Source organism: Phyllostomus discolor, chromosome 6 (assembly GCF_004126475.2).
Source record: "Phyllostomus discolor isolate MPI-MPIP mPhyDis1 chromosome 6, mPhyDis1.pri.v3, whole genome shotgun sequence".
Lineage (NCBI taxonomy): Eukaryota > Metazoa > Chordata > Mammalia > Chiroptera > Phyllostomidae > Phyllostomus > Phyllostomus discolor.
The window spans coordinates 146,250,273-146,265,390 of record NC_040908.2 but is presented as its reverse complement, the minus strand read 5'-3'; the positions used below and the strand labels follow the sequence as shown (position 1 = coordinate 146,265,390).

Below are 15,118 nucleotides of genomic sequence, written 5' to 3'. Positions count from 1 at the left end.
GCACACAAATGAGGACAAAATACATGTATGAGAAAATATAATGTGCCAAATTCTCAACATGGTCAGTGTCTAGTTGTAGAATCCAAAATTCAAAAAGAAAATTGCCACAGAAAGCCTTTAAGAGATGATAAAGATTGATTAAAGGGCTAGAACAAAAACCCCTAATGAAGAATTAAAATATTCTGAATATTTTTTCCCAATGACTGAAATTTGGCTTTCAAGTACATAATAATTACAAGTCTAAAGTTAACTTTTTTGCTTCTTTTCAAAAAAAAAAAAAAGATATTTCATTAGAAGGTTAGATAAAGGTTAGACATAAGAAATATCAACAATACGGTTTCCTTATTTCTAAAACAGAAGCAATATAGTATATACCTCATAGGGTTATGTTGAACGTTAAATGAGTAAATGTAAAGTGTCAAGAACAGTTCCATAAAAGAGCTCAGTGTCAATTAGTAATATTAATATAGCCCACTGCACTGCCATTGCAGGCAAAAAACTATGTAAATGTACACCTGAAACCTGTATGGCCCCATGAACCAATGTCACTCAAATATTTATTTGTTAAAAGTATAAGTTAATAATGTAGAATAAAATAAAGTAAAATAAATGAAATAAATAAAACAAAACAAAACAAAATAAAATAGTGACCATACCCCAATTGGCTGGCTATTCAAGTGTATCAGGGCAGCTGATGACTTGAATAGGAACAGGTAAGAGCGGGAGGCAAACCCTAGGGCTGGCCCTTTCACATCCTAATTAGAGGGAAAACGCATGGAATCCAACCACATTAATGCATTAATGCATACAGTTAAAAACAACCAAAATAGGTGAACGTTTTAATAGGTGCAAAAAAGGATTTGAGAGTGCAAAACCAATTCAGGATTTTCTTTTTAAACTTTGAAAATTAGAAATAGAAAGGTGCTGCTCCCTTACCCTGAAAATAGATACTTATCAAAGCTTATGTAGTAAACATCACATTTGAAAAGGAGTAATAAAGTCTAAAACTGGAACAAAAATGAGAATATTCACACCACTGCTCCTATTCACTTGCATTCATATATTTTAGAAAATAACTTTTAAAATACTGAATTGATAACTGCAACTATCAATGCTATATGTTCACAATTTTTTTCAATTACTATATCCCTTTGTAATTAAAGCAATATACATTTTGAAAATGCTATTGATACGACTCAGATTAACAGTTTAAATTCAATTACGGAATTAAGAAAAACTGAATTTTGGGCGGGTCTGTCTTAAATCACCATTGTAACTTCTGACGAGCCATTTCACTTTCCTAGCCCTCAGTTCTCTCCTTGATGAAAATGGAAGATGGGGGTGAGGGGGGCAGGGGAGAACAACAGGGGGAAAAGTGGGACAAACACAATTGAATAACAATTAAGAGAAAATTAGAAGGGGCAGTAACTACAAAATCTGTAGGGCTGTTTTCAGTACTAACATCAGTTGTCCAAGAATAAAATTGTAAAGTCCAAATCCAGAGTATAATAACAAATCAACTTGAAATTGTCACCAGGTGGTATCCTGTTCCAGCATAGTATACATGCCATAAATTGTCGTACACAAAGTCAAAGGCATATTTCTAGCATTTGACTGGCACCTCAGTACTTGAGCAGCTAAGAATTATGGAGCTCTCCCCCAAAGAAGTTCGACCCAAGAAGAAACACACCAAGGCACATCATAATTACATTAGCCAAGGTAAAAACGAAGGAGAGAATCCTAGAAGCAGCAAGAGGTAAGGGGACAGTAACCTACAAAGGAGTTCCCATCAGACTGTCAGCTGATTTCTCCAAAGAGACCTTACAGGCAAGAAGGGGCTGGAAAGAAATATTCCAAGTCATGAAAGACAAGGACCTACAACCCAGATTGCTTTATCCAGCAAAGCTTTCATTTAGAATGGAAGGGCAGATAAAGTGCTTCTCAGATAAGGTCAAGTTAAAGGAGTTCATCATCACCAAGCCCTTATTTTATGAAATGCTAAAGGGACTTATCTAAGAAAAGAAGATAAAGAAAAAACATGTATAGTAAAAGGACAGCAAACTCACAAATATTAACAACCACACCTAAAGCAAAACCAAAAGAAACTAAGTAAACAATTAGAACAGGAACAGAACCACAGAAATGGAGGGCACATGGAGGGTTAGCAGCAGGGGGGTGGGAGGAGGAGAGAGGGGGAAAAGGTATAGAGAATAAGTAGCATAGAATGTAGGTTGAAAATAGATAGGGGGAGGGCAAGAATAGTATGGGAAATGTAGAAACTAAAGAACTCATAAGTATGACACATGGACATGAACTAAAGGGGGAAATGTGGGTGGGAGGGGGGGTACAGGGCGGAGGGGAGTGAAGGGGGAAATGGGACAACTGTAATAGCATAATCAATAAAATATATTTAAAAAAAAAAAAAAAGAATTATGGAGCTCTCCAACTAAATCACCAACTGTTTCAAAACTACAGGTTAGCACCTGCATCAAGTTAGTGGTTGGGTAAAAGCTGACAATACTAAGTATGTACAGAAATGTTACAGAAACTGTCTTTTAAGATATATGCAGAATGAAGGAAGGCAAAGACTATAGTAAACCTGGCCTAAAAAGTTTTATGGGTAGACAGTCATTTGAAGAAAGAGATTAATGTTAATTATATCTAATTTAAGAATTAATAGGGGAGGGCTGGGTGGTGGGAAGGACTGGGGGAAAGAAGCAGAAAACTGTACTTGAACAATTAAAAAATGTTAAAAAAACAGAATTAATAGTAAATGACTTAGCATCATCTCAGCAACATTTATGTCACCAAATTAGCTACCTCGTGCATCTCCCCCTTTCTTTCCCTTTAAAAAAAATTTTAAAAGATTTTATTTATTTTTAGAAAGAAGCAATGGGAGGGAGAAAGAGAGGGAGAGAAACATCCACATGCAAGAGAAAAAACTGATTGCCTCTCGCACATGCTCTGCTGGGGACCTGGCCCACAACCCAGGCATGTGCCTGGCTGGGAATCCACCTAGCGACCTTTTGGCTCACAGGCCAGCACTCAGTCCACTGAGCCACACCAACCAGGGCTCATATCCCTTTTGACCCAGAATGCTATGCCCTGAAAATCAGAAATAATGCACTACATTTTATTGTTACAATTATGTCATATATGCTTTAAAATGTTCTATATTCTATTTTTATGCCTAAAAGTTAAGTAGTGTATCTTTTGAATAAAATTCATATTTATCCACTATAAGCCAATTACACAAAAATATAACCACTTAGTTCATGAGCTGAATATGTATCTCTCTAATAAGATGTTATGAAAACTCTTTCAAATAATAAAAAGGTAACACTTATTCCCAAAGAAAATCTTCATATTTAAAATCAAGAAAACAGCAAACTACATCATCTACTAGCTTAGAGAGAGGCTAACAAATATACCTGGAAATTATCATGAAAAGGGTCTAAAGAGGTAATTTGCTGGATTCTACTGAGAATCACTTAAATAATGTTAAACTAGACTTTTAGCACCATTCAAAAACAGCTAAAAATATTAAACAGAGATCAGGTGACTGAGGTACTTAAGACTAGAAAGAGTTGTTGGTTTAAGAACAGTAGTTATATGATACCTTTTATTCCCTGGAAGGGGCTGACATCTCATCCCTCATCAGAGTCTGTCACCCAAGCACAGCGCTATTATTTAAATGGACACAGCCCAGCCGTTTATATGTCGGTAGTCTAAAAGTAATGCAGAAAATTCTCCCAAGACTTTTACAAAACTGGTTTTTGGGCTGTGGATTGTACCTTTATTTATAAGACTTACTTAGTGTTATAAAAGAGTTTGTAAAAATCAAATACAGTTTTGAGATCTTGAATTTAAAATCCACAAGATCTCAGGTCTTGCCATTTTCTTTTTAAAAGGTTTTTCAGATGTATTGTGTACCTAAAGAAAAACATTCCTATTAATCTATTCTTTCTCTTTACAATCCACCAATTCTACTAGATTATCACGACAGTTCTGTTACCTGGTCATACTCCAAGGCTCCTGGGTAGAGCGGCCATCCAAGGAATAATTCTGCAATCACACATCCCAAGGACCACATGTCTATGGCTTCACAAAATGGCAACCCCAATATAATCTCTGGAGCTCTGAAATTAAAAAAAAAAAAAAATTCAGCATGGTATTCCTTTAAAAAGTATCTGATTTCATCTGACACTCTAAGAAAGGTTAGTAAAATGACAAAAAAATCACCTTCTATTTACAGTAACTCTTCACTTTTCAAAATTCTTTGAAACCTAGCCATAATCCTAAATTAAGCTTTAAAAGGTGCTGTAAGTACATCACTATGATAAAATCTCTACATTTAATCCTCATATTTCTATTAACGCTAAAAAAGGGAAAAAGCATAGACTTGCTTTTGAGACTACGACAGATTAGAAGTAACACACTAGAAAAAAACTGCTATTAAGTACATGCACTATGACATCAAAAGAACTAAAAAACAGACTTTGAAATATAAAACCAAAAAAATAAAACCGCAAAGGCTAGAAGTGGATCTAGACCTAGATAACATTTCAGAACACAATAATAAATATTCATATAATTAGGGCCATTAGTCATTCAAAAAAGACAAGACCAAGTTCAATGTATTCTGCTTTAAAAGGCAGAAAAGTAGATGATATATCAAAAAGTTAAAACGCATTTCAGCACTTAAAGAGCTTTTTTAATTTGGAAGATGAATTCCATTAAAGATACTCCCAGATAAATTATGATGCTATTTCACATGGCTTTCCCATGAGAAAGTTGAGATTCCAGGATTCTTGACAGGATTATAATCCACTGAATAAACATGGTACAATAGAAAACACAAATCTTATTTTTGTTCACTACTGTATATGCAGAACCCAGCAAAGAATATGCATTCAGTAAATATTTCTCAAATAAGTCATTCCAACACAGGCTGGGTCGCACAAAGGAAAGCATCAAAGTAAAGTCTGGGTTAGAAGTCTAGGCAGAAAGAAAGAGAAGTGGGCACAAGTGTATTAACCTATGCTTAAACAAGTTCAAAGCAAAAGGGCAGTTAGTTTCAAAAGTATAGAGTAAAATGGGATTCATTAGTGATATTTAATCATGCACTAATTAGAATGCTAAAGAATTATTAAGACTAATGGGGCTATAGCTGTGTGTGTAAAGCTCTATGATTATATTGAAATTTTTAATATAAAAAACTCATGGAATTTGAAATTGGCTATTTAGAAAACTTCAACATCACATTTGGCAATGAAAGTAACATAACAACAATACCTGAAATATACAATTTAAAGAGACTGAAATTTGGTTAACAGTAAGAAAGAAGTTCCCGTCAATTAAACAAAGAGCAATGAATTGCTTCTGCCATTTGCTACCATTTAATAAATAAGCCAAGTTTCTAATTGATGGTGACATTAATATGGAGGTATCTTTTCAAAATCTTGACCAGGAGTTGCCTAAAGCCACTTCAAACATAAAACCTAAGATACAAAAGTTACATTCATGCTCTGACCAGTGTGGCTCAGTTGGTTGGACATCATCCTGCCAAGCAAAAGGTCATCAGTTCAATTCCCAGTTAGCACACATGCCCAAGTTGCAGGTCTGGTCCCCAGCTGGAGCATGGCAGTTGATCGGTGATTCTCTGATTCTCTCCCTTTCCCTCTACCAAAATAAATTTTTAAAATCATTTAAAAATGTTATATTCATGGAAGCAAATTCAAATTTCTTGTTTTTTAAATATAAAAAATTTAACTGGCAGTTTTATGCAACTTTATTATATATTATTGTCCATTTGGACCCTGTGCAAAGCAGATCGGATGTGCCACACCTTTCTTGGGGAAGATGCCTGTGAAGGATACAGGAAGAGGATGCAGGAGTATGTGAAGGCTGCTCAGACCTTGAGTAGTTCTGATACCCGTGGAAGATGAGTTGGGTAGAAAAAACCTCCAACTGTAGTGAAGAAAGTCTGTTGGACCAATGGCAAGTCCCCCCATCAAGCAAGCTCAGCACAGCTCCAGTCTACCCACTATGACAGTTGCCGGCTGGGAGCAGCCCAGAGGCAGTGTGGCTCCTGAAGGTGCAACCGCTGGAAGGTCTCAGTCAACTGTGCTCCTCCAAGAGGTTTCCTTGAAGGAAACAACTGTGGTTTCCTTGAGGAGCAACTGTGCTCCTCCAAGAGGTTTCCCTGAAGGGGAATCTGAGGGGCACGATTCCATGGCTGCCACAACTATGTTCCCAAAAGCTTTTGTGTCTTACTCTATAACACATACATATCATAAAGAAAATGCAGTAAATTTCTTCATTAAATCCCATTCGAATGTGTCCAAATTCTCTACAGTTCACCCTAGTATGCCAAAAATATGATCATTTTCTGTGTGTACTACTACATGTAAAAGGTTGAGAAACAATACCTTAAAGTACTTATAATGTGTATCAGCAATTTTTAACTGGTGTGCTGTTTAAGTTTTTAAAACATGCAACACCTGATGATTTGGTCAATGGCACTTGACCTCTTCCCTTAGACTGTCAAATAAAAACTGACGGCAGCCAAAACAACAATAGCCATGCAGTGTGAATTAATCAAAATTTTACCTATTTTTGTCAGGTAGGCAAAAAATATAATATTTTGGTGTGCCACAGAATTTTAGTAAGTTTATGTTTGCCATATGATGAAAAAGGTTGAAAACTGCTGATATACATGAAATTCAGGGATGTCAGAGTTCTACCAGCCAATCTCACAATCAAATAAACTCTAAAAATTAAGACTATGCATAAAAGGATGCTGTATCCATCTGTCAGTAAGGAATGAACCTTACTTTTTTGGTTACATCATAATTGGCTTTCAAATTCTTCCCCTGGGCTAAATATACTTTTGTATAAAGATGATCATAGCAGGGATTCTGATATGCGGACCACTCTCAAAATAAATCTTCTGTTCTAGTCCTAAAGGAAGTTCTTCCACTCCGTTTTTAATCTGCCTTAACTCCCTTCTGAGCACCAACAATGAGGCAGTGCTAAGGCCATAGCAGGGAAAAGACATCACCTGTACTTCTGCGGAACAGGCAAGGCACACAGTAGACACGTTTACTGAATGGAGAGTGTGAATAAACCTGTTGTTTGTTACTCTACCACAATTAGAAGGCAAGTGTCAAAACCACAAACTCACAAATTTAGGTCATATGCTAACAAAGGCAATCTCTACCTTAAATGCTATCTTTCTTTCTTTCTTTTTGCCATGTGCTTTTACTCAAATTTATCATTATTAAGACCAAATCCTTTCTCCTTCTCCAAAACCTTGAAACACTGATATAACATGTAAAGTGGGTAAGCTGAAAAAAAAAATTTTTTAAGCGGGCAACTGAACTCTAGATGGCGTATAAGGGACTTTTGCTAGACACCAAAAGAGAATGGTGGCAGCAGATGCTTCAAATAAGACCACAGTGAAGTGCTGACACTCAGAAAAGAAGATGACTATTAATGGAACATTTTATTTTCTTTTATATCATTTCATTTTCACTTACTTTTTTAAGTTGAAAATTCAACTACTGACAGAGGAAACCTAGTCTTGTTAGAAAAGGGGTATCTCAGTTCAGGAACTCACTATGTCTAGTTTTAGAAACAATTATGTTCTTATAATAGAGAGAGATGACTTAGGTTATCACAACAAATGCCACTAAACTATGAACTCATGTGATGATTTTATGGACATCAAGAAAATAGTGATCATAATTTGGCTCCTTGGTTTTTCTCCAAATAGAGAATATATCAGTTAAGCCACCATGTAATGCTGCTATTCTTAAGCTTCTTGTGACTCCAGTGACAAACGACACAGGTCTGGTCAGGTCTAGGACACTGATCAAAAACTTTCTGAAATGAGAGAATTGATGGTTCTCTCAGGTAACAGTCAGTCAATAAGACCTCAAGGTGCAGCCGTCTAGGCTTCCATTGATGATGAATATGTATCTGCATACTTCTCTCTACCTTTGACAATAAGATACCAGAGAAATGCAGCAGAAACTTGAAAATGGTAAACTCAATAAAAATTAAAATACAAAAATTAGGGTAGTCTTCTCTGAGGTGGAGAAAGATTCAGAAGGTATTTTTTTAAAGTAACAGTTTTATTAAGATATAATCCACATACTATAGAATTCACCCATTTAAAATGGTAAAATTCCCTCGCTGGCGTAGCTCAGTGGATTGAGCGCGGGCTGCGAACCAAAGTGTCGCAGGTTCGATTCCCAGTCAGGCTACATGCCTGGGTTGCAGGCCATGACCCCCAGCAACCACACATTGATGTTTCTCTCTCTCTATCTCCCTCCCTTCCCTCTCTAAAAATAAATAAATAAAATCTTTTTTAAAAATGGTAAAATTCAATGGTTTTTAGTATGTTCACAGAATTGTGCAGCTATCACCACAATTTTGGAGCACTTTTATTATCCCAAAAAGAAACCTATATTCATCAGCAGTCACTCATTTGTCACAAACTTCCCCATTCCTAGGTCACCACAAATCTACCTTCTGTCTCCTTAGATACTTTATACAAAAGAAATCATACAAGTTGTGGTCTTCGTGACTTGTTTCTTTCTCTTGTCATGTTTTCAAAGTTCAAACACATTGTAGCATGTATCAGTACTTCATTAACTTGTATTGGTGCATAGTATTCCATTGCACGGACATACCACATTTACTTATCCATTCTTCCGGTGATGGGCATTTAGGCTGTTTCCACTTCTGGGTTATTACGAAAAATGAGAAATTAAGAGAGGCCAGCCAGGTCAGCTCACCAGCCTAGTAAGCAAGCATATACTCCAGTGCTGAAGAAAGTCCAGAGCAGAGAGTCTATTCGCCAAAAACAAGTACACACTGCCTCGGACACAACTCGCCAGTACAGAGAGAAAAATGCCTTTGATGGAATATACAGTATATCCAAAAAGGAAAAGGGGTACTAATGTTGAAGAAACTACTGATTTTTCTATTTTGTTCAGTGAAGCAGACTTTATGACTGACTTGATCTTATAAGGGTATACCCCTTTATCAGTCCTCTAGGGCACTAAAAGAAAATAGTAAGAACCCTTGGCCCATATACTGGCAATCCAATATATTAATAAAAGAGCATGGATCAGGAGTGAAATTCCCTTTGGGTAAATTTCATTATGGTAAACTGGTACTCAAGTATTGGGAATCTATGCAAATTTTGGGGTGGTAAAGAAGCACTGATTTCAAATAAGGAAAACCATCTAAAGGGAGCTATATTTGAAACACTCAAGAGTAGATGCCCAGCTCTCTCTATAACTGCCAAGTATTTACCTGAGCCTTAGCATCTTCATTTTTAAAATGGGGTTTTAATATCTTGCATACTCCAAAGGTTACCTACAGGACTAAGTACGAGAATGTATGTAAAATGTAAAACAGTACTGTGTATATACATTCCCCTAATTTATTCATGCTCCCACTTCCCTAATTCATACCTCTCTTCTCAAGCCACCGCTTCTTCCCCCATCCACATTCCTGATTGTTTTATCTGCATTCTACTTTACTGAGGGGGAAAAAAAGATGGAATGTGAAAGAAATGTTTACATTTTTCAGCACCACAGGTACTAACCCACTTGCCCCTGCCAGTGTTTCTATCTAAGGCATCCGTGTTCCCTTAATGAAGTATACCACCAATTTCCCACTCTCTCATCGATACCTCTCTGCACACGGAACACTCCCACATCTGCCACCTTGAAAAAAATCTCTTGTGCAGATACTCTCCTTCAGCCATAACCCCTCTCTCCCTTCCCTTTACACCAGTCCTTTCGAAAGCACTGCTTAGAAAGGACACCTCCAGTTCTGCCTCTAACTTTAACTCACTCAAAGCAGGCTTTCATCACCCCCATCATTCCACCAAAATAGCTCTCACTGAGGTCACCATCAGCCACTGCATTGCCACGTCGTCAATCTGCCTTGCAGCACTGACACAGCTGATTATTCTCTCCTGCTTAAACACTGCATCTGACTTCCAGGACACCACTCTTCTCCTCTTTACCTCACTACCCCACCTCTCAAATTCCTTTCTAGCTCCATAACCTTTCATTTCCATAACCTTTCAGTTCTGGAGGTTCCCCGGCTCCATCTTTGGAAATCTATCATGTCTATGTACATTCACTTCCCTTAGGTGATCTTCTTATCCATTCACAGTTCTAAATACAAACCACCTCCACTCATAAGATTCTCCTATGTGTATCTTCAACGCAGACCACTCTCCTTAACTCCAGACTTAGGTACACCAACTCAACATCTCTTCTTGACTATCTATTAGATATCTCAAATTAATCGTGTTCAAAAACAACTCCTAATTCCCAATTTTCCTTCCCTAGCCTTCCCGATCACAGGAAAGGCCAACTTTATCCTTCTACTTTCTTAGGCCCATGACTTGCGAGAATAAAATTTGACTCTTCTCTGACTTCCCACATCTATGAACAGAGCCCATTGACTCTATATATAAAACAGATTGAGAATTTGATCACTTTGTTCCACCTTTACTGCTACCACCCTAGTCCAAGCCACCATCATCTCTCATCTGGATTACTGCCAATTCCCTTTTGGAAGAATGGTTTTGCCAGTTTTTTCTCTAAAATTCATCTCCTATTTTTTGAAATGTAAGCCATGCTGATCCACTTCAGAAATGTTATTTGAGCCCTGGCTGGTGTGGCTCAGTGGATTCAGTGCAGGCCTGAGAACCAAAGGGTCTACAGTTTGATTCCCAGTCAGGGCACATGCCTGGGTTGCCACCCAGGCCCCCAGTTGGGGGTGTGTGAGAGGCAACCACATGTTGGTGTTTCTCTCCCTCTCTCTCTCCCTCCCCCTCTTTCTGAAAATAAAATAAAATCTTAAAAAGTGAAAGAAATATTTGAGAAATACCAAATAAAATGCAAATTGTTCTATTAAAAATAAACACTTTATGAATATTAATCCATTTGATATTCCTAACAATTCTTTTAATAATAAAGAAACAGATACAAGGGCAAGTACTTGTCTAAGGGTCGCAAAGCAAGTACCAGGTGCAGCTGGGATACAAAGCCAGTTTTTATAGCTTCCAAATTTATGCTCATCTACTACACCTTAAAATAATTCCTAGAATTACTAAAACTATCAGAATTTTACTGAAAGTTCTCCCACTTGGATGCTACACTTATTATTGTCTTCTTTTACTCTTTAAACACATCAACCTTGGTTTTAAGACTAACCAGGAAATGTGAAATTGTTATAAATAAACTTAGATTAAAAGAACTCTAGTTGACATTTTACTAAGTCATTTTCCTCATCTTTAAGCATTTACTCATCTTAACCATAAATAATCTTTCATATTAAATACACAGACATCTGCTGGATACCTCTTAGTTAAAATAAGGCTCTTATTTTGGCAGTTACTGTGCTCCTAAAGATGATTGTGTAAGATCCTTTTACATGGGACAATTAGGAAATGAGCTCAACAGTGGATGGATGTGACCATCCACTAGTTAGTCCACAGGTCTGATTACTCATACATACCAACCCAACATCATGCACTCAATAAATTCTAACAAATCATAACCCCATACTTAGCAAAAGACAGCAAAGACCTACAGTGATTATAAAATGCAGATACCAGTAAACACGTGTTTGTACAAGCACAGCAAATCTTGAAAAAAATACACACCCAAATTTAATGGGCAATTATCTGAGTAATCAACTTAACAAAAAGGAGGGGAAAATATGCATTTTCACAACACTGGGTTGTAAAACAAACGTCTTACACTATTTAATAAAAGATTCTTGTTTAAAAAGTGTCGATCATCTAAATTTTTAATAATTTCATATTTTCTTCTAACATTACTGTCATCAAATTTGGGTTTGCTGACCAGAGTTAACTGACTTATCTTTATTTCCTTTCATTATAAGGAAGATTTTTCTAGTAAGAATTTTTTTTTATGATTTTATTTTTAAAAAGAGGGGAAAAGAGGGAGAAAGGGGGGGGAGAAAAACACTGATATGAGAGAGAAATATCTACTGCTTGCCTCTTATACACACACCCAGACCGCCCAAACTCACAACTCGGACATGAGCCCTGACTGGGAATCAAGCCAACAACCTTTCTCTTTGTGAGACTACACCCAACCAATGAGCCACACCAGTCAGGGCTGTAGTAAGAATTTTGGATATTGGGATGCACTGCCTCAGGAGGGAAGGAATAATCAGGTCTCCCCGCTTAGAGGCTCTAGCACCGTATGTGGATGATACCATGAAAGAGACTCTTCTAAGCAAAACAGGGCAACTTACACTGAAGGACTCCAAGAATCCTTCCAAATGATAATGCAACTAAAATGTATTATTATTAAAGAATATTTTGACAACTTTAACAGAATAACGATAGTTAAGATATACTAACTAGACTTCCAATCAAGATGGCAGCATAGGCAAACATGGCTTGCCTCTTAACACAACCACACCAAAATTACAACTAAAATACAGAACAAATATCACTCAGAACCATCAGAAATTGAGTTGAATGGAAGTCTGAAACTACAGAATTAGAGAAACCACATCCCTCCAGACTGGCAGGAAGGATGCAGTAATGGAACAGGCTAGTTCCATACCCACATGTGGTAGATAAAAATTCAGGAGAGATATCTTGGGAGCAAGGATTCCCAGCCCCACACCAGGACCCCAGCCCAGTCTTCCAGTGCCAGAACAGTAGTCCTCACAATTTCTGGCTACAAAAACCAGCATGGATTGAGTCCATGGAAGAAAATTCCGGACGCACAAGCGGTTCCTCTTAAAGAACCCACACACAGACTCACCTGCTCACACTCACTCCCTCTGATCTCCAGCACCAGGGTGGCAGCCTGAAAGGCATGAGTAGCATAGTGGAGAAGCTGAAGCGTCTGTCATCGGGGCAAGCAGAGGCCATTGACCCTTTTCTAAGCCGTCCTCTCACAGAGCCAGCAAGCTGGTGCCATATCTGAGACTCCCTCAACTTAGCTAACACTGTTTGACCCACCTTGTAGATCCTCAGAGACTCTGCCCAACCCAAATTACTGGCCCACCCAAGCTGCTTTGCCATACGAATGGCTGGTCTTGGCTTATGCTTCACAACTTCCTATTTTCTATCAAACAACCAACAGCTGGCCTCAATGAGTCCCAGGCCAGCACTAGCAGTAGCCAACCTAGATTCACAGCTTGGCTTTCCCTTGGAAGCTCCAAGCCCAGCGCAAGTAGCAGCCATCTCAGATTGCTTTATAATCCAGGAGGGTGGTCCCAGGCAAAACACGGGTGGGGGTAGACCTTGGCCTGCACCAACCCAGAAAACCACAGGGACAGCATACCCAGAGGACAGCTACAGACCATGTCAGAGCACTACCACCCTGCCCCTGCACAGATGATCCTCCACAGAGGGTATAGATTGATGGTAAGAGGTCACAGATAATCATGCAGCACACTGGCCTAGGTAAATCCCTCCCATTGATCTGTCAACACCAACCAAGGCTTAACTACAAAAGGAGGGTGTATTCAGCCTACACAAAGGGTGCATCTCAAATACCCAGCTTGGGTAATAGGGGAGGCTGTGCCACTGGATCCTACAGGACACCTACTACATTAGGCCACACTTCCAAGACATGGAGTCAAAGAAGCTCTACCAAATACATGGACACAAACACAGGGAGGCTGCCAAAACAAGGAGACAAAGAAACATGGCCCAAATGAAAGAATAGATCAAAAGGCCAGAGAAAGAGCTAAACAAAATAGAGATAAGCTGGAATCCATCAGACGCAGAGTTCAAAACATTGGTTACAAGGATGCTCAAGGAACTTAGTGAGGACCTCAAAGCATACAAAAGACCCAGTCAGACACGAAGGTTACACTAACTGAAATAAAGAACAATACACAGGGAAACATGAGAAGACTGGATGAAGCCAAGCATCAAATCAAAGATTTGGAACATAAGGAAGAAAAAAACAACCAATAAGAACAACAAGGGGAAAAAAAGAATCCAAAAAAATAAGGCTAGTATAAGCAACCTCTGGGACAACTTCAAGAAGTCTAACATTTACATCATAGGGGTGCCAGAAGGAGAAAAGAAAGAAAAAGAAATTGGAAATCTATTTGAAAAAATAATGAAAGAAAACTTCCCTAATTTGGTGAAGGAAATACACATGCAAGTTCAGGAGCACAGACAGTCCCAAACAAGATGGACCCAAAGAGACTCCCTCTAAGACACATCATAATTAAAATGCCAAAGGTTAAAGATAAAGAGAGAGAATCTTAAAAGAGAAATCTTAAAGAGAAAAGAAGTTAGTTACTACAGGGAAGTTCCCCTAAGATTGTCAGCTGATTTCTTAAAAGAAACATTGCGGGCTAGAAGGGTGTGGCAAGAAATATTTCACATCATGAAAAGCAGGGACCTACAGCCAAGATTGCTCCACCCAGCAAAGCTCTCATTTAGAATCAAAGGGCAGATATAGAACTTCCCAGACAAGAAAAAACTAAAGGAGCTCATCATCACCAAACCACTATTACATGAAATGTTAAAGGGACTTATTTAAGAAAAAGAAGATCAAAACTATGAATAATAATGTGGGAATAAATACATATCTATCAACAATTGAATCTAAAAAACAAACTAAGCAAACATGAACTGAGAAGCATGGATACAGAGAGTGTTTTTGATGGCTGCCAGATGGGAGGGAGGTGTGGGGGGAAAGAGTAAAGAGGTGAGGGGATTAAGAAGAACAAACAGGCAGATACAGAATAGCCATGGGGAAGTTAAGGACAATATAAGAAATGGAGTAGATAAAGAGCTTAATAGCATGACCCTTGGACATACACAATGACGGGGGGATTGCCTGAGGGAGTGGGTTGTGCTGGGTAGAGTGGGAAGAGGTGGAAAAAATCAGGACAACTGTAATAGTATAATCAATAAAATATAATTTAAAAAATGAAATATACTAATGAGTTTATTTCCAGCTTAATCATCACTCTTTTCAATATCCTGCAGAATGGTGCTTTTTAAAAACAACAAACAAAAACTTCAACACAATCTTAGAAAGGCAAATTGATTTCACAGATTTCAAAAAAG

At 37.9% G+C, this 15,118-nt stretch overlaps 1 protein-coding gene across 7 annotated transcripts in view; it reads right to left on the bottom strand.

Moving 5' to 3' along the window:
* HIPK3 (homeodomain interacting protein kinase 3) overlaps positions 1-15,118 on the bottom strand; it is a 92,922-nt gene that overhangs the window by 27,327 nt on the left and 50,477 nt on the right. For all 7 annotated transcript variants that reach the window (XM_036029212.1, XM_028515519.2, XM_028515520.2 and 4 more), the window contains exon 3: positions 4,016-4,139. In XM_036029212.1, coding sequence (XP_035885105.1) covers positions 4,016-4,139 — 124 coding nt within the window. The remainder of the gene's footprint in view (positions 1-4,015; positions 4,140-15,118) is intronic.